The sequence below is a fragment of the Anser cygnoides genome, chromosome 31 (assembly GCF_040182565.1).
Source record: "Anser cygnoides isolate HZ-2024a breed goose chromosome 31, Taihu_goose_T2T_genome, whole genome shotgun sequence".
Taxonomy (NCBI): domain Eukaryota; kingdom Metazoa; phylum Chordata; class Aves; order Anseriformes; family Anatidae; genus Anser; species Anser cygnoides.
Genome location: NC_089903.1, coordinates 1,520,589 through 1,543,299, shown reverse-complemented (window position 1 = coordinate 1,543,299; position 22,711 = coordinate 1,520,589). Strand labels below are relative to the sequence as shown.

General features: G+C 36.4%; 1 protein-coding gene across 1 annotated transcript in view; it reads left to right on the top strand.

The window, feature by feature from the left end:
- The window catches only part of LOC106049821 (maltase-glucoamylase-like), a 35,026-nt gene that overhangs the window by 11,660 nt on the left and 655 nt on the right, over positions 1-22,711 (top strand). The window contains exons 13-47 of the mRNA XM_048056424.2: positions 260-373; positions 1,147-1,231; positions 1,941-2,058; positions 2,652-2,823; positions 3,620-3,736; positions 4,212-4,366; positions 4,824-4,908; positions 5,270-5,326; positions 5,828-5,952; positions 6,498-6,586; positions 7,374-7,423; positions 7,902-8,072; positions 8,836-8,985; positions 10,154-10,369; positions 11,371-11,525; positions 12,356-12,524; positions 13,157-13,253; positions 13,367-13,479; positions 13,573-13,698; positions 13,860-13,988; positions 14,111-14,218; positions 14,512-14,574; positions 14,893-15,027; positions 15,846-15,930; positions 16,797-16,935; positions 17,026-17,159; positions 17,540-17,574; positions 17,927-18,043; positions 18,900-19,048; positions 19,458-19,542; positions 19,682-19,738; positions 20,168-20,292; positions 20,685-20,773; positions 21,408-21,457; positions 22,293-22,463. Of these exons, the coding sequence (XP_047912381.2) occupies positions 260-373; positions 1,147-1,231; positions 1,941-2,058; positions 2,652-2,823; positions 3,620-3,736; positions 4,212-4,366; positions 4,824-4,908; positions 5,270-5,326; positions 5,828-5,952; positions 6,498-6,586; positions 7,374-7,423; positions 7,902-8,072; positions 8,836-8,985; positions 10,154-10,369; positions 11,371-11,525; positions 12,356-12,524; positions 13,157-13,253; positions 13,367-13,479; positions 13,573-13,698; positions 13,860-13,988; positions 14,111-14,218; positions 14,512-14,574; positions 14,893-15,027; positions 15,846-15,930; positions 16,797-16,935; positions 17,026-17,159; positions 17,540-17,574; positions 17,927-18,043; positions 18,900-19,048; positions 19,458-19,542; positions 19,682-19,738; positions 20,168-20,292; positions 20,685-20,773; positions 21,408-21,457; positions 22,293-22,463 (4,035 nt within the window). The remainder of the gene's footprint in view (positions 1-259; positions 374-1,146; positions 1,232-1,940; positions 2,059-2,651; positions 2,824-3,619; positions 3,737-4,211; positions 4,367-4,823; positions 4,909-5,269; positions 5,327-5,827; positions 5,953-6,497; positions 6,587-7,373; positions 7,424-7,901; positions 8,073-8,835; positions 8,986-10,153; positions 10,370-11,370; positions 11,526-12,355; positions 12,525-13,156; positions 13,254-13,366; positions 13,480-13,572; positions 13,699-13,859; positions 13,989-14,110; positions 14,219-14,511; positions 14,575-14,892; positions 15,028-15,845; positions 15,931-16,796; positions 16,936-17,025; positions 17,160-17,539; positions 17,575-17,926; positions 18,044-18,899; positions 19,049-19,457; positions 19,543-19,681; positions 19,739-20,167; positions 20,293-20,684; positions 20,774-21,407; positions 21,458-22,292; positions 22,464-22,711) is intronic.

Here is a 22,711-nt window from a genome sequence, read left to right as displayed (position 1 = left end):
TACCGCACAATTTTGCATAACTTGATTTTGACTTAAAAAAAATGACTTTTGAGCTGAAAATTCAATACATTAACAACTTCTTTCTATGTGTAAATACTCTTTTGCAATCCATATCTCAAAAGTCTTCTCCTGATGCCTGTATCAACACTGTCCTGCAAAAATAATATTTCTCAGTTTTAATACCCAGAATGTTTTGTTTTTTTCCATAACACCATCAAAAGTTTTATTTTTTCAATTAATATATTTTTTTTTTATTTAGGTGTGGCCAGGCAGAACCGTCTTCCCAGATTTCACCAGTCCCACCTGCACCAGCTGGTGGGTGTCAGAGTGTCAAGAGTTTTACAAGGAAGTGCCATATGATGGGCTCTGGATTGTAAGGAATTCACCATTTTTTTGATTTTCGTAAAAAGGAAAAAAAAAGTCAATTTTATGGCTTGTTTTATTCTGCAATGAATTTGGAGAACGGTTTATGGTGAATAACCTGAAATCCATGCAGTATTTGTACATCTCTTCTGTAATTTTGATTTTTCATTTAATTTTAATTTAAAAATTTTAATTTAAAAGCTTTTAATTAAAAAACTTAAATTTTACCCTAATGCATTGGATACTTGCTTCCTTCAGTCAAGGCATATTCAGCGTAATTTTATTTATCAAAGAATAATGGTGACCACGATCATAATTCCTATGGTAGCTTTTATTTTTAATGAACTATGCCTTTAGGTAGAGAAAAAGTGAACACCTTTTGTAGGATTTGGGATTTTTACTGGGTAAGGACGTTTTTCTTTTCAGGCTGGAACACGCAGCCAGAGGGTTGTTTTTATTTTGTGCAAATATTTGGGAATTTGTAGAAAAATAACACAGGATTTGGGAAAAGCTGCAATTTATCCAGTTTGGGTGAAATCCTGCCATCACCACTTTGCTCCAAATTCATCATTCTGACATTCAGAAAGACTTTTTTGATGATTTTGTACATTGGTGTTGTGGTTGCTGGAGGAAAAAAATAACTAGTATTTTTTGTGCTTCTTGTGCGCTCCGGTCAGCAGCTACAAGTTGCTTTGCAATGACATAGTTGGCTGAAAGTCCAAAAAATATCGGTGTTGGGAATGTTTTAGCCTCAATTTGAAATTGGAATTTGCCATTTTTCAGGATATGAATGAAGTAGCCAACTTTGTTCAAGGCTCAAGTAATGGTTGTAAGCAGAATGAATTAAATTACCCACCTTACACGCCCCGTAAGTCTGTCGTCTTTAGCAAAAAAAAATAATAAATCTTTTAGCAAAAATTCTGTGGATAATTGTGTTATCAGTTAAAAGGATATGGAGGGATTTTACTGTGGGTTTTATAGATTTTTTGAGTACTTTTATTGACTGAAAGTAAATATATACCAAATGCCAGGTCAAAGATGTGGTTTATATGGCTCACTAGAAAAGAATATCTTGTTTTACACCCATCAGAATAATAAATGAAGGTTGTCAGTGCCTTAATCGTATATAATAATTGTATCTTTTGTTGTTTTATTACCATCTATATCACCTACTATTTCAATGTCAATAATTAGAGGTGCAGGCAATGCTAAAGAGGAACTGAAATTCTTGATCAAGCCAGACCTTTGATCATTGCTAGACAATGGGCATGGCCAGATCAAATGGTTCAGAAATTTTGGGGTATAGTTTTTGGGCGAGTCCTTCCTGGCATGAGAAATACAGCTTGAAGCTGGATTTAATGTTATGAAATTGAAAATTTGGTGTACGTTAGCCTCACGCTGGTAAATCCCATCCCATTGGCAATGCTCAGGAGTGTGCAGGGAATTATTTTGCTTTCTATGTGGATTGCTGTGAGATACAGAAAGTTTGAAGGCAGAATACTTCTTTGTATGTAATTAAAAGTAAATCAATTAAATTCAATCCATTAAAATACATTTCCTAAACTGCTCTATTGCAGGAATTCTTGACCGACTCTTGTATTCCAATACACTCTGCATGGATGCAGTGCAAAATTGGGGGAAACAATATGATGTCCACAACCTTTTTGGATACTCCATGACTCTGTCAACACAAGAGTAAGGAAGACTTCTTAACATCTCAAATTAAAAGTAAATAAATAATAATAATCAGAGTGTCATAGAACCATTACGGTTGGAAACGACCTTCCAGAGTAGAGCCAATGCCCTTGATCTTGGGCAATTCACTTCCCAAGGAACCCAATCTGTGGGTCGATAGGAATTATCAGGCCTCTGCATCTCCAATCTTTCCACAATGGGCATTCAAAATTGCATTTTTGAAATTCAAATTAAATTTTTGAGTCAAAATTCAAAGCCCTAGCACTGGATTTTGGTGACGCAGTTCTGCGCATAGAGCAAAGCTGAAAGGAGACCCAGGCTTTGTTTTTTAGACTTAAAATGTGATGAAGGTTGGCAGGCAAAAGTGAAAGGGTTCTTTAAGGTTGGTGAAATTATTGATGCTAGTGAAATTAATGATGATAGTGAAATTAATAAAAATAATAATTTAGTTAATAGACACCTTAAAAATTAGGGGAGTCTGTGTCCTTAGCTTATTTATCATTGTAAATCAGTGAATATAAGTGTAGGTAGAGCTACTCATCTCCATACCCTCTTTATTCTTTGCCCAGTTCCACTCTTTTTTGATTTTTCAGAGCCATCAAAACTATATTTCCTGGGAAACGAAGCTTCCTTCTTACAAGGTCTACTTTTGCGGGGTCTGGGAAGTACGCGGGACACTGGCTGGGAGACAACGCCGCCACGTGGGATCAGCTCAAATGGGCGATTCCCGGAATGCTGGAATTCGGGCTCTTTGGAATCCCTTATGTACGAAATGGTCATTTTTGGTACCTTTTTACAACAAAAATTTAAATTATGCCCTATCAAGCTTGATATATATAAACCCATCTGTGTAAAAGTCTTATAGTAGAACTGTGGAATGGTTTTTGTTGGAAGGGACCTCTAAAGATCATCTAGTTCAACCTAATTCCACCTTTCAAAGCTTAAAATTAATCCCTTTGGGAGTCTATTTAAATATTTTCTTCCCAGGAATAACTGATTTTATCTTTACACCATTTCCCTCTATTGAATATGTGTGTGTATGGATATCAAATATAAGATTTGGTGTTTCAAGCCACCTCATACCTCTGGGAAAGTCTTTAAATGCAATTATTAATGAAATGCCCACATCCCTTTCCAGGATGTGGGCATTTTTCTTTGAATTTCTGTGACCTTGGTACTATTATGCTAATTTATGCATATTAGCACCAATGAGCAGTTTTAGCTTGGAGTCGGTTTAGCTTTCTGTAGGACCTATATTTGAATAATTCTAACTCCACGTGCACAGATGTTGGGCTGAAAAGTATTTACTGAAAAGTCAATTTCTACCTGGCTACTTCGTGTAATATCTCCAGAATTCTGGGGTTCAAACAGAGGAAAACACAATGGAAAATATAAAATTTAGGTACAGATGAAAGATTTGGAGAAATGGGATGTAAAAATGGGATAAATGGCTCTATGACCCTAGGCATCAATTAGGGATGAACAGAAAAATCTCCGTATCTTTAGAGGATTTTTGGTAGAGATGTGCCGTGTGCTCAACACATTCTGGTTTTATTTTAAGATTGGAGCAGATATTTGTGGTTTCTTTGATGACGTCTCAGAAGAACTTTGCCGGCGATGGATGCAAGTAGGAGCATTTTACCCATTTTCCAGGAATCACAACACCGAACTATGCCAAGTAAGTTGTACATCCTGTTACAGAGATTCATCTTGTGATAAGCTATCGCATTTCTGTTCTGGTAGTTAATACTAAATTAAATTCAGAATCTGTGAAAATAAATTCAGAATCTGTGAAAATAACTTCTGAATTCTGAAAATAACTTCTGAATTCTGAAAAATAACTTCTGAATTCTGAAAAATAAATTTCTACCACTAATAGTTAGACAGTAGACTGGTTTGAAATTGGTGCAACCTTATGCTTAGGAAATCCTTGCTGCAAATAATTTAGGGTTCAGAAAGGTTTAGCTTTATAAGGATTAATTGTAGGCACCAGAGAATATGCTTGGCATCGTTTCATTTTTGTAAATCTACATCTGACATCAAATTTCATACCCATTGGTGTCCACGAATGTGTTGTGCTTGCCAGAACATCCTGATTTTTGGCAGCACCCCATAGACCACAGAAATTAAAATCGCTTTTTGATTACTTTCAGCCCCAGGATCCTGCCTACTTTGGAGCCGATTCGATTTTGGTGAAAACCTCAAAGCACTACTTGAACATCCGCTACACGCTGCTGCCCTACCTGTACACGCTCTTCTACAAAGCTCACACTCAAGGAGACACGGTGGCACGGCCAGTTTTGCATGAGTATGTTCCCAAATCCATTCTTTTTTCTTAGAAAGAAAGAATTCTATCCCACATCTGTTCTTCCTAGAAAGAAGTTAACCATGTCTAGTTTGTGAAAGATACTGCGCATTGGAATATGCACAATGTCTGAATTTTGAAATACAATTTTAGAGTAATCTGGAGAGTCATCAAATCCATCTATAATTTCTGCACACACATCATAATTATCAGTTACTCTAAGAGTTTCTATGAAATTTCATTAGCAGCTGACTAAATTATTCTCTGTCAGCATGTCTGTTTTACAAATTTAATTTTCCTGCCTTTATTCCTATTTATTTTCTTGAAGCTTTTAAACTACCTTAAGAAACACACCCAGACACACTTATGCACAGGCGTAATTAATGCAGACTAAATTAATAAGCTATGTATTTACCTAAGATTAAGCACAATTAATGCCATTGCCTTCCTTTTTGCTTAGGTTTTATTCTGATGAAGCAACGTGGAGTGTGGACAAGCAGTTCCTGTGGGGTCCTGGCCTGCTCATTAGCCCCGTACTTGACCAAGTAGGTTTCACTGTCTCAATGTTTGATATTATTTGATATTTGACATCTTGATATCAAGTCCCGTCATGAATTCCCGAGGAACCTCAAGTCAAAAACTTCAGCTTTCTTACAGCAAATTGCAGCAGAACCCCCTCAACAAGTTGAATTCCTTGACCATCTATCCCCCTAATTCTTTTATTCCTTCGGTTTGAAATTGCCTTCTGATTTTCTGAGTTTTGGGAAAATATTGTTACTCAGCCTAAAAGTAAGGAGGAAGATCAGATTTTTTCTCATTGTCAGCTTTATTACGATTTTGGAAAATTTGGCCTATTGGATTAATTTGCATTCAAATATGAAATTTGTCTCTGTTTTTTCCTTATAGGGGGTGGACACAATTGAAGCATATATTCCTGATGCTGTCTGGTACGATTATGAAACGGTAAGGAAATAGGGTACAGAAATGTGGAGAGTTGCTGATTTTTAGCATTATACCACAGTGATCTCTGCTGGTTTACTTTGGGACCATCGGCAACAATATGGATAGTCTCAGGACTAAAACCTTTTAAGAAAAGGAGGGATTAAGATGAATTGAGGAATTAAGAATTAAGTCAAAAGGGAGAGTTAAGGAACTAGGAATTAAGCCAAAAGAAAGAATTGGGAATTAAGGAATTGGGAATTAAGTAAAAGGAAGAATTTAGGAACTGGGAATTAAGCCAAAAGGAAGAATTTAGGAACTGGGAATTATGTAAAAAAAGCACTAAAGAATGGGAATCAAGTCAAAAGGAAGAACTAAGGAAGTGGTAATTGATTCAAAAGAAAAAATTGAGAGGAATTAAGGAACTGAGGAATTAGAGAGAAGAAAGGAAGAATTAAGAAGAAATAAGGAATTAAAACAGCAGTGGGTGATGTAACCTAATTCTTCTTTATCCCTCTCCGCAAGGGCGCAAAACTGTCCGTCAGGAAGCAGAAAACGCCGCTCTACCTGCCCGCGGACAGGATGGGGCTTCACCTGCGAGGTGGCTATGTTTTTCCTACCCAGCAGCCAGCGATCACCACTGTTGCAAGGTATGTCCAAGGGTGGAATATGATCCTTCACTAAACTGGCAGGAAAATGGGATTTCAAGGAAGGGGCTTAGGGTCATCTGCTTTCAGGAAAAAAAAAAAAAAAAGGAAAAAAAGGAAAAAAAGTAGTATTTGGAGCATTATTATTTAGCAGCATTTTAGCACTATTATTATCTAGTAGTACTTAACATTTGAAACTTGGAAATTAAGGACAGTCATCATTCATTTTCATGACCAATGACGTAGTATTTCTTATAATTAACTAGAGAAGATTTTTCTCTTTTCGTTCTTTTTCTTTTTTCTCTCTTTTCTCCTTTTGCAAACTTTCAGTGGATTTTATTCTTTTACTTGAAAATCATCAAACACGTAAACCCTGGATAACCAGGGACCAACACAAGACAATTCTCAAAGTTCTGAAGCCCCGTTGAGCTCTACACTCTTAAAATGAACATTAAAGACTTTTTATTTTATTTTACTTTAAAGACTGTTTATTACACATCTAAAATGTATTTATTAATAAATTGTGGGGTTTTGTTTTTGGTCCACAGCCGTAAGAATCCTATGGGACTGATCATTGCGCTGGATGACAACGAAGAAGCAACTGGGGAGTTGTTCTGGGATGATGGAGAATCCGCACGTGAGTCTTGATCAGCTCTTGTTAGTTCAGGAAAAATGGCCCAAAAATATTTGTAGGGTTGTTGTAGAGTTTTTGGGTTGGAAGGGTCCTTAAAGATCATCTACACGTTCATGATATGCACCCATGCATATGCACACATGTTCTGATATGCACCCAAATGAGTTTCAGTGGGAGAAATACCACGCAACCCCTGTTCACCAAGAAAATTTGGTTAAAGATGAAAACTTTTACATTTCTGACCTTTTTGGAATCAGTTAAATTCCTGGGGACATCAGCAAAAATGTTGTTAACTCAAAAGGTATGCTTACTGACACCAAAATTTTTAAGGCAGCTGCTTCCCATGTTCATGAATTTGAATAACATACCAATATAAAAAAAATATATATATTTTTTTATTTTAATCTTGAAGTGAAGGATTTTTTGGCGAATGAAGAATGTTGAATTTTCTAAGGAATTTCTGATTATTTAGGCATCCCATTATCATTTAATTAGAAAGACTTTGGATACTTAAATCCTTCAGGAGCTTTTGAAGCCTCTTTGCCCTTCATGGAATTCATGCTCCTACATCTAAGAGATATTCTGCAGTGTATAATATCATGACTTGATAGGTAATTCCTAAACTTGAAAAAGACTAAAAAAATCACAGAGATTTCAGGAAAATAAAAGGATATTGACATCCTGGGTCAATTCCACAAAAGACGGAAATTGGCAGAATGCATTTTATTTATTTATTTTTTAATGCCTTTCATTCTGTGCTGCAACCAAAATTTATTTTTCTGTATTTTAGCTTCCGATGGCAGTAGAAACTACATTTTCTATGAGTTCAAAGTTTCCAATGTAAGTATACATATGTTTTAGAAAAATTAATTTTCATTTCCAATGTTAAACTTCTATGGGTATTCTCTTTTCCTTTCCCTATTTTCCTACAATATTACTAAGAAATGGAGTATTTGGTAAAAGTCTAAGAGGTGTCATTTTCAAAATATTATCGCTAATGAAATTATTTATAATATCTGAAAAATTCCAATTTCTTGATATATTATAGAGTGAGAAAAAACACCTGATTATAGAATTTATAAATTCTATAAATTTATAAAGTCTGTAAAGGAGAAAAGCTGTAAAACATCATCAGCAGGTAGAATTTGAAAGGAGATTAATACAATGCTTGTGAGTCTCAAAATCTGACAAATTGACAGAAATCCTTGTATATTGGAAAAAAAATGAAGCTGAATATCTCCGATGAGTGAGGGGAAGAGCGGAATTAAAATCTGGGGAAACACTGGCAATTCAATGCAATTATTTCATTGTTTCTCAGAACACGTTGCAATTGAACGTCATAAACAACAATTACTCCGACCCGAACAACCTGGTGTTCGAAGAAATCAAAATTTTGGGATTGCAGGAGGAACTGATGACAGTCACGGTGCTGCAGAACAATGTTGAGCAAGTTTCTTCTCATAACATCACCTATAATCCTACAGACAAGGTAAAGAATGGGAGGAAAACTGGAATTAAATTTTTCTGGAGTCATATATATTAGATATATAAATACTATATGTTATATATATAATTATATAAATGTATATATATAAAATAATTATAATATATTATTATATCTGTTGGGTATATATTACAGTAGAGAGTGGCCAGTAGTATTGTAAGTCTTTGGTATATGCAGATTTTACTGCAGAAAAACAAAGTATAATTTCATTAAACTCACGTATTTAGGTGGCAGATCTGATTTGCTCTCAGACATTGCGAACAAAAAAATGTTTGTTATTTATTTACGTGGGTCAATTACATTTATAAGGGGGGGGAACAGATTTAGAATTTTAGTTAATGTTGCAGGAGGGAGGTAATATTTGCCTTCTTTACCACTTAATCAAATAGTTTTCAAATCGTAAATATAAAAGGTAAAAAATCAATTGGTTTAAAAAACTTAAGCATTTAGTTAAGAGCTGTGCGATTCTCTTCAGCCCTAGTGTGCTTCCATGTGAGTTGAGGGGTCGGAGCTTTTCCAGATCTGTGCGTGAATTTGGCAACATTTAACATCGGGTGAAATTTAACGGTTGAAATTATTTAACATTTGGAAAAATCAGAGTGCATAAAATGTCATGTTGGGCAAGTTCTTGTTTCTGCAGATCTTAAAAAAGAAAAAAAAAAAGACAATAATGAATGGGATACACAACTTATTGTTAATTTTTGTTAATATTGTAAATTTTTAATTGCTTTATTGTTAATTTTTATAGTTTGCTGTTATAAAAGGGCTCCAGCTTGATTTAGGCAAATCGTACTCCTTAAGATGGACTCTAGGAACCCGCGTCTCTGAAAAATTTGATTGTTATCCCAGCGCAGGGGCCACCAAGGAACTATGCGAACAACGCGGCTGCACCTGGGCTGTAAGCAAAGATTTATCCTGTTTTAAGAATTAAACTTTTTTTTTTTTTACAAGAAAAAGTTCAAATTTTCCTTCTGTCAGATCGCCTCAGAAAACTGTGCTTCATTGAAGCTGTTTTAAACCAGTTCTGAAGTCTGAAAATTAGAAGAAAATCTGGTGTTTTGGAAAATACAGTATATAATAATAATATAGTGTATATTATTATAATGGTGTATTTCTATGATTATAGAAAATAATAGGAATATTAGAAAAATAGAAAATAATATTATTGCTATAAATATATTCTATAGATTATTATAGAAATAATAATAGAGTTATAAAAAATAGAAGAAACTTGATATTCTTACCTCCATTGGGCTCTGCCACTGCCAACAAGACCTGCGATGCATCAGGTTTGGGATTTTTTGCATTTTTTTTTTTTTTAAATATTAAGCTTCCATTGTTGAAACACATTCAGCTAAATTCAATTCCTCGAGAAATCCAGAATGAGAAGAGATCCTTGAATCTCGAGGGAATCTTCCACTCTCTGTGAATGTAACGGGTCATGCCCCCGTTGGATATATCCAAACCATAATTCCTGTTCCTGGAGATTTTTAGGTTTTATTTCTGGATTGTTGTGCATGGTTGTGATGACCGTGACAGCGTGATCACAGGCTGGAGTGGTGGACGAATTGCCTGAAATTTGTCATTATTAGATGTATTTGTCGTTATTAGAAATATTTGGGGAATTTTAGATATTTGAGAATGGCTCTTCGTGCAGAAGCATGTTTGGCCAAGTTATGAACTATTTTAAATGTTTTCTTAAGTTGAGTGAGGCCTTGAATTTGGTGACAAAAGGTGCAAAAATACTCATTAGGAGATAAAATGCAATGAGAAGGCACAGATTTGTTTGTACAAATAGGAGAAATGGTGATTATTGAGAGCTGATGCATTAACCAACGTCAGCGCTTGGAATAATTTGAGGGTGAATTCTTGACTGGAACGAATTCATTATTTCTAAAACAGTGTGGATAATAATAACAATCTGCCTTTATTGCTTAACACTGGGGACAAAAATGTGTTATCTGGAAAAAAAACAAAAACTTTTGGAATCCTTGCTGCTTAAAACTAAATTAAAAAAGAAAAGCAAGTGACTCCTTCACTAATTGGCCACGTGCTTGCATTTTCAGGAAGACACCTCCGGTTCTGGTTTGAACATTCCCTACTGCTATTACGGCTCTGACAACAGTTACTCCATCTCCAATGTCCAATACACGGCGTCGGGGCTGGCGGCCAACCTCACCTACACAAACACCACGGCCAGGGCCTTTGAGAGGTCCACGTCGCCCATCAGCACGCTTCGCTTGGAGGTGATATACCACAGCAACGACATGCTCCAGTTTAAGGTATTTCTCCCAGTTTCTGGTCCTCCGCCAGCCAAATTCATTATATTTCTCAGAATGACGTTTTTTGTCAGTTTAGTGTTGCATGGGTGGTGCACTCTCATCAAAATGAGTTTCTTTTTTTAACCAAATGCATGGTTAATGGTTAGACTTGATGATTTTGGAGGTTTTTCCCAAACCAAGCGATTCTGTGTGATTCTGCATGATTCTGAGCAATTCTGCAAGATTCTGTGCAATTTAAAGAGCATTTATTGCTCTTAGGCCATATCTTGTTTTTCGTGGAGGAATTTCATCCCATTTTTTCTACTGGAAAATCATAGATCGAGCATACAATGTCAATGTGTACGTGGGATGTCATACAGAACTGGAACTGAAGAGATTTAATCAATATAATCAGTTCTGTTATGAAACATGACTTTTTCTTGACCGTTCAACTTCTGAAACCTTTAATATCTTATCATTTAGATTATAATTTATTACTCTATGTTTAATAAAATAACTCTAAATTGGGTATATTATTAAAACGAGCAGACATAGTCTTGAATCAAGTCGTGTCATCCTACATACTGCAGAAAACCCAAAGAGGAATCTCTTAAAATTACCTAAAAATTGAACCAAAAATGTGAAATCCATCATACCTAAAAATACACTTAAGATATTTGAATAATTAAGAGTCATTCCTTGTCCAAAATAAAATCTTATTGCTCTTTATTTTCCAGCCCCAATAGTTTGAAGGAATTTGAGAAAGGAATATGCACTGAAGGAAACCATTTAACAGATTTACTAATTTTTAAAGTAATTCTTATCATTATTGGCAAGGTTTTGAACAACTCTGTGTCTGACTTGGAGTCTTCCAGTCTGTAAATTAATTTTATCTAATTCAATAGGAATACTGCTTTTGCTATTTTTTATCCTGAATTTCTGAAAATACAGGTTGCTTATTTATCCTTTTTTTCCTTTTTGGATTCTGTGTGCATTGACCTGAATTAATTTTCCCTGCATAGATTTATGATTATGCAAATAAAAGGTATGAGGTGCCGGTCCCGCTGAATCTCCCCAGCACCCCAACGAGCTCAGCCGAGCAGCGACTCTACGACGTAACGCTCCAGACAAAGCCGTTTGGGATCCAGGTTCGACGCAGGAGCACTGGGACCGTTATGTAAGCCACGCTCACTCCATTCATGTCGGGATTTTGAGTTGAAATTTTCTTTATCTTCTCTCCTTCCTTTTCCCTTCCTCTCTTTTTTATTTTTTTAATTTAATTTTATTTATTTATTATGTATTTTTTTATTTCCCTACAAAGAGTTTCCTTTCCCATATGTAATGCCACGTATAAGTTTTTGTATCCATCCCAATAAATGCCCACATCTGTCCAAAGCTAAACTCTGCTAAATTGGCAATCACTCAACTTTTTCTTAAGTCTGAGATAATTAACCCAGAGGAAAACAGAACTCTCTATTTCAGTAACAGGGCAATTAATAAATGAAACAATATTAATTTCTTTCCTTGGTGAAGCACGCACCAGCCCTAGAACAATGAAGTTAGCAGCTGGAGGTCTTACTCCTTTCAAGCTAAATATTTTTTGCCATTCTTTAAAGTAATCAGAATTTAATTACAAGTTGAGTTAATTTGTGCCAACAAGAATAAATGATATGTTCTGTAATTCAGCCTCCCACATCTATGTCAGTCATTGGAAGATCTTTACTGGGTTGTAACTCAGTTTTTAACAGTAAAAAAGCTGATTTTTGTCTGTTTTGAAATGATCTGCCCCAAAAAAGAGAAAATAAATTAAGCTCAATAAATAAATAAAAATAATAAAAAAGCAACCACCAAACCTTCTAATGTTTTCTAATCTTTCTTGATAACCAAAACAATTTTATCCCAACTTTTGTGCATAGTAAGACATTTAGAAAAGAGTTGGCCTTGGAAGGGTCGCCAGCCATGCACGATGCTAAAATCACCATTTTGTTGTATTTTGCCCCATTCTAGCTGGGATTCGCAGCTGCCCACGTTCACGTTCAGCGACATGTTCATCCAGATTTCTACCCGCCTGGCCTCCCAGTACTTGTACGGCTTTGGCGAAACCGAGCACACCATGTATCGCCGGGACATGAACTGGCACACGTGGGGGATGTTCACCAGGGACCAGCCTCCTGGCGTAAGTGACAACAAATTCCGATTTTTTCCAAAAAAAATGATGTTTTTTGTTTGGCGTCGACCAGTGTTGATTTGGCTACAGGTGGGTGTCCTCCTATGCGCACCTCAGTGCCTAGACCAGACCTTGGCAAACTCCTGTGATGCTGGGATTCAATTAGGACATAAAATCCAAAATTTTGTGTCTACGTGCATCTGTGTAGTTGTCTGCATAACCCAAATATTTTCAAGGGATTAATTGTGTAATAGCAGCGCTGTATTTTAGCTCAAATTTCCAGCTCAGGTCTTGAACCATCTTGAGAAAATGAAAAAATAAGAGAAAGCCGCTTGTCTTGAAGCTACAGGCTACCTGGAAATACTTCAAAAGAATAAGTTTTCTCCTAGAAAACCTATTTTTAGCAATTTTTAAAGGCAGGAATACATTTGCTTCCCTCCTTCCAAATTTTGTGTAGCTTGACCTCAAAATTTGAGGCTGACAGTGATCGCTCCTGGTCAACGTCTACCGCAGTATGATTTTGAATGTTTTTGGTTGCTGTTGTGCATCTGATCATTTATTTGTAAAGTATCATTTCTTGGGATATGCAAATAAGCAGAAGGTTCATGATGTCATTCCAATAAAAATTACTTTTTTTGCAGTACAAGTTGAATTCCTATGGTTTCCAGCCATTCTACATGGGTCTTGAAGAAGACGGCAATGCCCATGGAGTTCTCTTGCTCAACAGCAATGGAATGGGTAAAATAAAAATAAAAATCATTATTTTCACCACGTGTTTTTTTAAAGCTCAGGTTCTGAGACAGCAGCTTGCTCAGGCATTTGTTGCCTCACTGCCTGATCTCTGTTTTCAGACGTGACGTTCCAGCCCACGCCAGCTCTGACATATCGCACAATTGGGGGAATTCTGGACTTTTACGTGGTTTTGGGTCCAACACCAGAGAGCGTTGTTCAGGAATACACTGCGGTATGATTCCTGCTACAAATTCAAAGTATTTTTTTTTGTTGTTGTTCTGTTTTCACCTGCTTGCATTAAATGTTCTTTCTTCTTCATTTGTAGCTGATCGGGCGACCAGTCTTGCCACCCTACTGGGCACTGGGATTCCAGCTGTGCCGCTATGGATATGAAAATGACTCCGAAGTTGCCCAATTAGTGGAAGACATGAAGGCGGCCAGAATACCCTACGTACGTTGAGAAACAATAAAGCCTGTCAATTCTTGGCCACCTCCTTTCCTCTTGGCCTCCTCCTTCTTGACAGGAAATGACCAAAAAAAGCCCTTTATGTTGATTATTTATTTATTTATTTATTTATTCTTTCTTTCTTTATTTATTTTTGTGAACCACAGGATGTCCAGTACACAGATATTGATTATATGGAACGGCAATTGGACTTCACGCTTAGCCCGCAATTTGCTGGATTACCAAATCTAGTTAATAAAATAAGAGAAGAAGGAATGAGGTTTATCATAATCCTGGTGAGTTTGGACTTCTTCTTTTCAGTTGCAGTCTGGGATTGAATAATGCAGAATACGCTTAGCAGGATTTCTGTATTTGTCTTTGGAACATAAAATTAATATGATATTCCCTGTAATCTTAGGATCCAGCCATATCTGGAAACGAAACCAATTACCTTGCCTACGAAAGAGGCTTGCAGAAGGATGTCTTCATAAAGTGGCCCAATTCCAACGAAATTGTCTTTGGAAAGGTGCAGTTCTTAAAAAACATTTTTTTTGTATTTTATCCAAACCAGCATCATGCCAGCCAAGACGTTAAAAGACTTCCAATATCACATTAATTCCCGAATTTAGGTGGCACAAATCAAAACACCTTTGGTTTGAGTCACCACTGGAGAACATAGCAAGCTGTTATATAAATCTACATATTTATATAGATTATTTTGAATCTATTATTTTAAATAGATATGTTTATATAGATTATAAAGCCATATATTATACCCAGTTTCATTTGGTTAATTTAATGTGTTCTTCCTCCTATTAGGTCTGGCCGGATTATCCCAACGTGCAAGTTAATAACACACTGGATTGGGATACCCAGGTGGAAGTAAGCATGAGTACTTTTTGTCAATAGTCACAAACAGGGCAGGAACGCCAAAGTTATCAGATTATGGCAAAAAAAAAAATGATGATAAAACTGAGTTGGCGGAACAGGACAGACCAAAAAAAAAAAAAAAAAGAAAATCAAAAATACCACAGGCATGAGATGCAGAAAATGTCAAGCCTGTCTTCCAGAACATCTAAAAAATGTAGCAAAAGCAATTTTTTTAGCCAAATTCCATTGTTTTAGCAGTGGGACGCTTTCAGTCATGAGTCTATGCTTTATATATATAATATATATATTTTTTTCCTACAATTTTCACAGCTCTACCGAGCGTATACAGCTTTCCCAGACTTCTTCCGCAATTCCACAGCTGAATGGTGGGCAACAGAAATCATGGAAGTCTACGATAATCCCCGCAATGCATCGCAGAGCTTGAAGTTTGATGGCATATGGATCGTAAGTGTAAAAAATTATTCGATTTCTGACACTTTTTATTGTGCCTTATTATTGGAATGGTCCATGGAAGTTTAGAAAGCCCTTTTCTTCTTAACAGCATCAATATTTTTTTGTTGAAACACTGGACTTCCTCAAATCTTCATTATTTACTACTTTATTATTGATTACCTACATAATAGCTCTTTTGCAAAGCTGTTAATCTTCCACCAGGTCCTAAAATCCATGTATTTTTTGCAATAGGAAACTATTATTTTCAACCAATGAGGCCAAATGACTGGTTTAGTTTGCTTCTTAACGTAAGTGGACCTACAATAGTTTTAGTATCTATTAAATGTTAATAAATTACTGCAACAAAAGACCTGAATGTCTAGAAATACAGCAAAATATTTGATATTTGCCTGTTTTCCAGCTCCAGAGTGCCACAGGCACCAAAGACACCTGCTACCAGTACAAAGGTTTTAGGACCTGATAAATCTGTAGCTGTATTTTCTGTAGTTCTTTCAATTTCACACAGAGAAATATTGGTCCTTTGCAGGAAACGTGACTGTTAAAGAAGAATTTCTTAAAGTTGAAGTCCTGACCTTCGATTAATCCCAATTAATTTGATGTGGGGAAATGCGATACTCAGAATCTGGCTATGAAGTTATCCAATGAAAAAGGATAATTAATTAAAGGATGAAAAATATTAAAGGATGAGAAATATTAAAGGATAAAAAAAAAAGATAAAAAATATTTGGCAAGCTAGAGCAGCCCAAAGGAGCCAAGTGCCCACATTGAGGCGGAATTTGTTCATCTCGTTTTTTTTACTTTGTTTTCAGGACATGAACGAACCATCCAGCTTTGTTCACGGGGCTGTTTGGGGCTGTAGAGACAATGAGCTAAATAACCCACCATATGTGCCTGGTAAGTCTGATCACAGTAAAGATATTTTAAAATATTTAAAAACATTTTGAGACATTTAAAAATAAATATATTTTAAGACATTTAAAAATAAAGAAATTTTAAGGTATTTAAAAATAAAGATGTTTAAAAATAGGTGGTGTTTTGGTAGTTATCTTATATTTAGATACTTCATTTTGGACGTGCCCAAGGATGCAGCTTTTGGGGTTTTGCTGTTTTCTTGGATTAATAGTGAAATTTGTGACAAAAACTTTCCAAAATATCCTTGTGCCTCCTCTGATTGTGTAAAATTATGAACCCCAATTGAGGAATTCTCTTGGAATATTTGCTGTTCTATTAATACTGGAGAAGGGTGGAATCGATTAGTAATAGCTTACTATTAGTAACACCTTTATTGGGATATTTCTCTTGTTTCCTGATGTCCTGAAATACTACACACCATTTCTCAGTATTTGGCAGAGACTGAGTCTTCAGAAATAGGCTTTCCTCCCCAGTTTTCTGTGTATATTTTGCTGATACATCAGTAATAATAAAGTTTTGCAGTATACATTAGTAATTATAAAGTTTTGCAGGATATATTCTGTTTACTCTTTGATCCTCTTTAGGAGGATCCTCAAGGTACACTTTAGCAATTAATTCCCTTGCAGAAGCCTACATGGGAATTTTAGGAATTTCTGGATTTGCTGAACTTCAGAAATCCAACTTCAGAAAACCTAAAAAATGTCAGAAATAAATAAAATAGCCATAAAATAAAATAAATAGCCATGCCTGTGCCTACCAGGAAGCGAACCCCAATGGAGGGTACATCATCGAAGTGCAAATCATTTAATTCCTGTTAAAACAGAAGCGTTTTTGCTCCCTTTCTGTAGTTTTGGGATGGAGGGAGGAGGGGCTGGCTTACAAGACGCTGTGCATGGAAGGCGAGCAGCAGCTCCCGGATGGCACCCGCGTTCGTCACTACGACGTCCACAACCTCTACGGGTGGTCACAAACCAAGCCGACCTTAGAGTAAGTTGCGTTTTTTGGGGCTTCCTTCCCCAAAACCCATTGCAAATGAAGGTTGTGTGCCTACGTTCTGATGACCGTTCTCTTTCCCAGCGTCTTGAGGAACATAACGAAGGAGCGGGGCATCATCGTCACCCGCTCAACGTACCCCAGCAGCGGGAAGTGGTCGGGGCATTGGTTGGGGGACAACACCGCGGCCTGGAACCAGCTGGAGAAGTCAATTATCGGTGAGTCGACCGAGAAGGGTCCATAGTCCAATTATTGCTCATTTCCTTCCTCATAATCACATTGGTTTAGTCTAAAAGGGTTGAACCATCATGGCCAACTCCTTTTTGACCTCTTTGATTAAGAAACTCTTCACCGTTTATGCAGAAATTGGGTTTGGTGTGCCAATTTGCCCGCATTCTCCTCAAATTCCTCTCTGCTTTCCCCTGATCCTGTCCTTGTTGCCCCAGATTTCTTTGCTTTTTCTTCTGCTTTGCTTCTTAAGATATGAAGGAATTGTGGGTATTCTCTTATTTTTCTAATTCTGCATTGTGTGGTCTATGCAACGCTCACTCCACCTGATGAGCACGCGCGTCCTTACCGACTCGTGTTTTCTTTGCAGGCATGATGGAGTTCAGTCTCTTCGGAATATCCTATGTAAGCCCCTGATTTATTACCTTACATCTCAATTACCTCAACAATTATCGACAATATTCAACTCTTATCAATAGAAAATTATCGACTATTGTCGATCGACTTTAGTCGACAATTATCAATAGACAAATATCGACTTTTATCGACTATTCGCAATAGAAAAATATCAGCTTTTATCGATTATTCTCAATAGACAAATATTGACTATTGTCAGTTGACTTTTATCAACAATTATCACTAGACAAATTTCGACTTTTATCAACTCTTCTCAATAGACAGTTCTGGACTATTATCCGTCAACAATTATTGACAATAAACAACAATAATTGCCATTGGGCAATCTCTGACTTTTCAGACAGGAGCAGATATCTGCGGTTTCTTCTCGGACTCGGAGTACGAGCTGTGCTTGCGCTGGATGCAGCTGGGCGCCTTTTACCCGTATTCGAGGAACCACAACGGGGAGGGCTCCAAGGTGAGCATGAGCCATGGCCAGCCCCAACGCCTGCATTCATTTTCCCCAAAAATCCCATTTTTAGGTCAGTGCACCCCATCTGCAAGATGCTGATCATTATTTTTCAAGGGTGTCAATTCCTTATTTAACCAGACCACATCTACAAGACTAAAATAGCATTTTTTTTTCACATAGGCCATTTTTGTTGAATCATATCACGCTTACTAAAGTGGTTACTTTCATGGCTTTCTGCATTTAAAGGGGCAAAAATGACTTCAGTGTTGTCATCCTTAATTCTTCATCATTTTGAAGCAAACTAGAAAATGGAGCAGTGACATGGGATTCCTGAGTATCCAAAATTCCTTTATTTTGTTCACTTCTTGCCATAAAATATTGTATTCCTTTTATGAATAAATGAAAACAGCTGTCTCAATGCTGAGTTGTGAATAGATAGATGAAACAGGTGCTTATTTGATGAATATTATGATGAATAGGTATGTGAAATAACCAGAAAAATGTCAAAAATAGAAACAGGAATTTTATCCTGCTTAGGTCTAGCAGAGTAGAATGTCTGGCTCTAATAAAAGAAATGATAAATAAACATCAGTGCCCTAAATTAGGGGAGGAGAAGGAATTTGCAAGGCTGCACCTGGCTCTCCTAAATTATATTTTTTCTGTGCTCAGTTTGAGGCAGGTTTGACAATTGTCACCAATCAATTATATCAATTATATCAATTCAAGGGGGATGTATAAGATGAAAACTTTGCTCAGTGTGAACTCTTATGTAAACACAAATTAATTCTTCGACCTAGGCCTTTTTTTTTTCCCCCGTTTCTTCCAAATAATACCTCTTGGACAATGAGCTCCTCTTCTTTAGAGGCAAGATCCCGTTTCCTGGAATTCAACGTTTGAAGACATTTCCCGGCACGTGCTGAATATCCGATACAGCCTCCTGCCCTACCTCTACACGCTGATGTACCAAGCCAACGCTCACGGCAGCACCGTGGTCCGCCCCCTACTCCACGAGTAAGCGCGATCCTCTCGCCTCTGCTAACCATGAATTTCCACCAGAAAATCCAGAGGATTTCCATAATCCCCCTCAAAATGTTTCCGCTTCATCACATTGCTCTTTTCCCTCCAAATTTGCACCAATTGAGAACGCGTGTTTTCAGCGTTGACTTGCTGTGGCTGCTCAGGTTCTTAATTTCCCACAATGCTGGATTATTCCTCTTATTTTTTATCAAATTCAAATAGATGAAATTATTTATGAACAGGTAATGATTATTACCTGTTATTACCAGTAGCATGCTTACAGTTGAGGAACCAGTAGTTTTACTGAGGAAAAAAGGCTTCAACAGGGAAACATTTTGCAAAAATGGTTAACAAAACAGTGTATGACCACTTCTAATTTATTTATTTTTTGAAAAAATTGCAGGTTTGTGGAAGACAGGACAACATGGGACATACAGAAACAATTTCTGTGGGGCCCAGCACTGCTCATCAGCCCTGTACTGGAACAGGTAAATGCTGATAGAAATACTGGAAAAATTAGGAAAAAGTAATGAAATATCAGAAAACAAGAAAAATATTCAACGTTACTTTAGCTAAACTTCACTTTTTGGCTTGAATTAGACCCAAAGCAAAAATCTTTAATTCCAGGGTGCTGTAACGGTGAATGCGTACCTCCCAAATGCCCGCTGGTATGATTACCACACAGTAAGTAATTAAAAATATATATATATATTTTTTTTTTCTCCTGGTATGTTTTGAGAAGAGCAGAGTGGGAGTCCACCACATGCTTGTTTTCTGCATGCAGAATTTAAGCTGTTCTCCTGAAAAATGCTGAATTTAAGCCGTTGTCCTGAAAAAGCCATAGCTGTTGCTGCATTTAAAAGCTGTGCAGCGACAATTTTCTTGATATTTTTGGAGGCGTTAATAAAATTTCATTTTTCAAAGTTTCAAGCAAAGAATTCAGCAGGGGGCCCATCTTTTCTGGCGTTATGATTTTTTATTTTTTTTTAATTTTGGGTTTGTTTCGGTTTTGTTGGAGTTTTATTGAGGTTTTGGTGTTTATTTTGGGGGGTTTTGTTTCTTTGTTTTTTTGGTGTGTTTGCTTCTCTGTTTTCTGTTTTTATCCATCACTAGGACGAGTATATTGGCTTTAGGGGAGAATTCAGAAATTTACCCGCTCCTATTGATCACATCAACCTCCACATCCGTGGCGGGCACGTCCTTGTGCAGCAGAGCCCTGCTAACACCACCGCTTACAGGTAAAATACAAAGGGTCACCACTCCAATTTTGGCTTTTTAAGGGAAATATTTAGTAGCACGGCAAATAAATAATTAAATTGGGGCAGCTTTTTTTTTGCTGTCACATTTTTAAGTGGGAAAAGCAAAATTTTCCTTTGTGATGAGCAACGTGCTTGGAAGCGTCCCTGTCTTGATTCAATACCAGCATTGCTCAGGACATCAATTTTAGGGCAATTTTCTTCTTTTTTGGGCTTCCTAAATGCAATGCTACGGAGCAGAGAAGGCTGGTGGCAGCTAAATTGCATGCAATGTCTATAATATAAACTTTAACTTTGATACCTCTTATGAGATATAAAATAAAATATAAATATAAAATGGGATTACCGAAGAAAAATGTCTTTTTTTTTCATAGCCGAAAAAACCCGTTGTCACTTATTGTTGCTTTGAATGACAGTCAGCTTGCAGAAGGTCAGCTTTATTGGGACGACGGAGTGCGCATTGGTAAGTGCAAAGATGCTCATTTACACAAAAAAATCCCCCAAAGTCAGCACCCACAATGTGCAAATATTGTTTTTCTTTATTTCTGTGGACTGTGAACATGAACACTGAATTTTCATTTTGGGGATATTGTGCAACAATTGCAAAACAAGGCTGTCTTCAAAGGGATGGAGCAGAAAAAAAATACAGGAAAATGATTAAAATGATAACATGTAAAACAATAAAAATGGTAAAATGATGCTAAATTATAAGCATAATGTTGTTATTTAGAGAATTTGAATTTTGCAGAAATTAAATTGTGCCTTGGACCTAAGGGAACATACAGAAGAGGGATTTGTTCTCCACCCTATAGGAAGCACAACCGTAGATGAAGTGGGAAGCTTTAACTCATTTTCCTTAATATTAATAAATTCAAATTATCTTCAGATAAGAGAGATTTAGAAGTCTGCCACGTATTAGCTTAAAAGCTAGCAAACGGGATTATCCCAATTAATGCACAAAATTGTGGGTTTTAGCATACCAGCACGTAGCAGGCTGCACGATGCATACGCAAGTATATAGCACATACAGCACAAGATTTCTATTAAATTTAAAAAATAAATTGACTATATTTCACTTTATTTTGGTCTTTTAACAGATGCGTATGAGGATGGTGTCTATCTGCTGACCTCATTTACTGCTCGTCAGGTTTGTAACAAAAACTCCCTGGGCTGCAGTGCCCAGCCTGGTTGCTGCTTTACGTTTAACGAACATTACATTTGGGACTTTTAATGTTTTGATATCTTTGTGCTAGCTCTTATTTAGTGTCGTGACAACCGGTGTAGAGCTCTAATTGTTGATTTTTAAGGAACGTTTGCTTGGGCTTGCAAGGCTGCAATAGCACGTCCAGGAAGGATAAGGTCATTTTGTACCTGCACCAGTATAAGTTGGAGCAACTTAATTTACTTTGGGGGGCTATTTTCCATAAATATTTATATTTATTTTTATATTATATATATATTCATTTCTGTCTATATAATATATTTATTTATGATAAAGCTGTATAGATTTATATACCTTCTATAGCCTCTACATCTCTATAGCCTGCATCAGTATAAATAGGAGCAATTTATTTTTCTTTGGGGGGTTATTCCCCAAATATATAACATATATGTATTTTATATATATGTGTATATATATATGTATGTATATATGTGTATTATATGTATATTATATATATACACACATTTATTTATATATATATTACTATTATAATATTCCTAATGTAATATATATTTACTTAAATATTATACACACATATATATACACCCACAAATTCTCCTGCTATACCCGAAGGAGCTGAGAAGCGTTTTGCGTCCTGGTGCTGCTATAATGCAATTAACATCACCAATTTTTACTAAAAAGAAACTTAAAATAGCACAGCTATTTTAGCCTGTTTCTACGACATTGTGACCATGAAAAGATTCTTTAAACGTGAGAAAAAAAAAAAAAATGCTGATTTCCTTCTCCTTCTCCCTTTCAGAACACCTTAGAGATAAAGGTTTTGCACCGGGGCTACGCTGACCCGAACAATTTGAAATTTACCACTGTGAAAACTTTGGGGCTGGCCACGGCCGTGACGCAGCTGACGGTTTTGGAGAACGGCATAGAAATCCCATCCGCCCACTCGGTGTCCTACAACACCACGACGCAGGTAAAGAGGCCGTTTAGGGTTGACGGCGAATTGAATTTAGGGGACGCGGCGTATGTCAGTTCTCATTCCTTTTCTGCCTGATGGCGGAAAAAGGAATGATTACATCACAAGATGCTGAATATACAGAAATATTAGATCAAAAATCTTATAACATAAAAACATTAGGTTGTTTTGTTACATAGTTTACGTAACATTATTTATACAATAGTGAATATTATACAGGTAAAATACAAATTATATAGAATTAT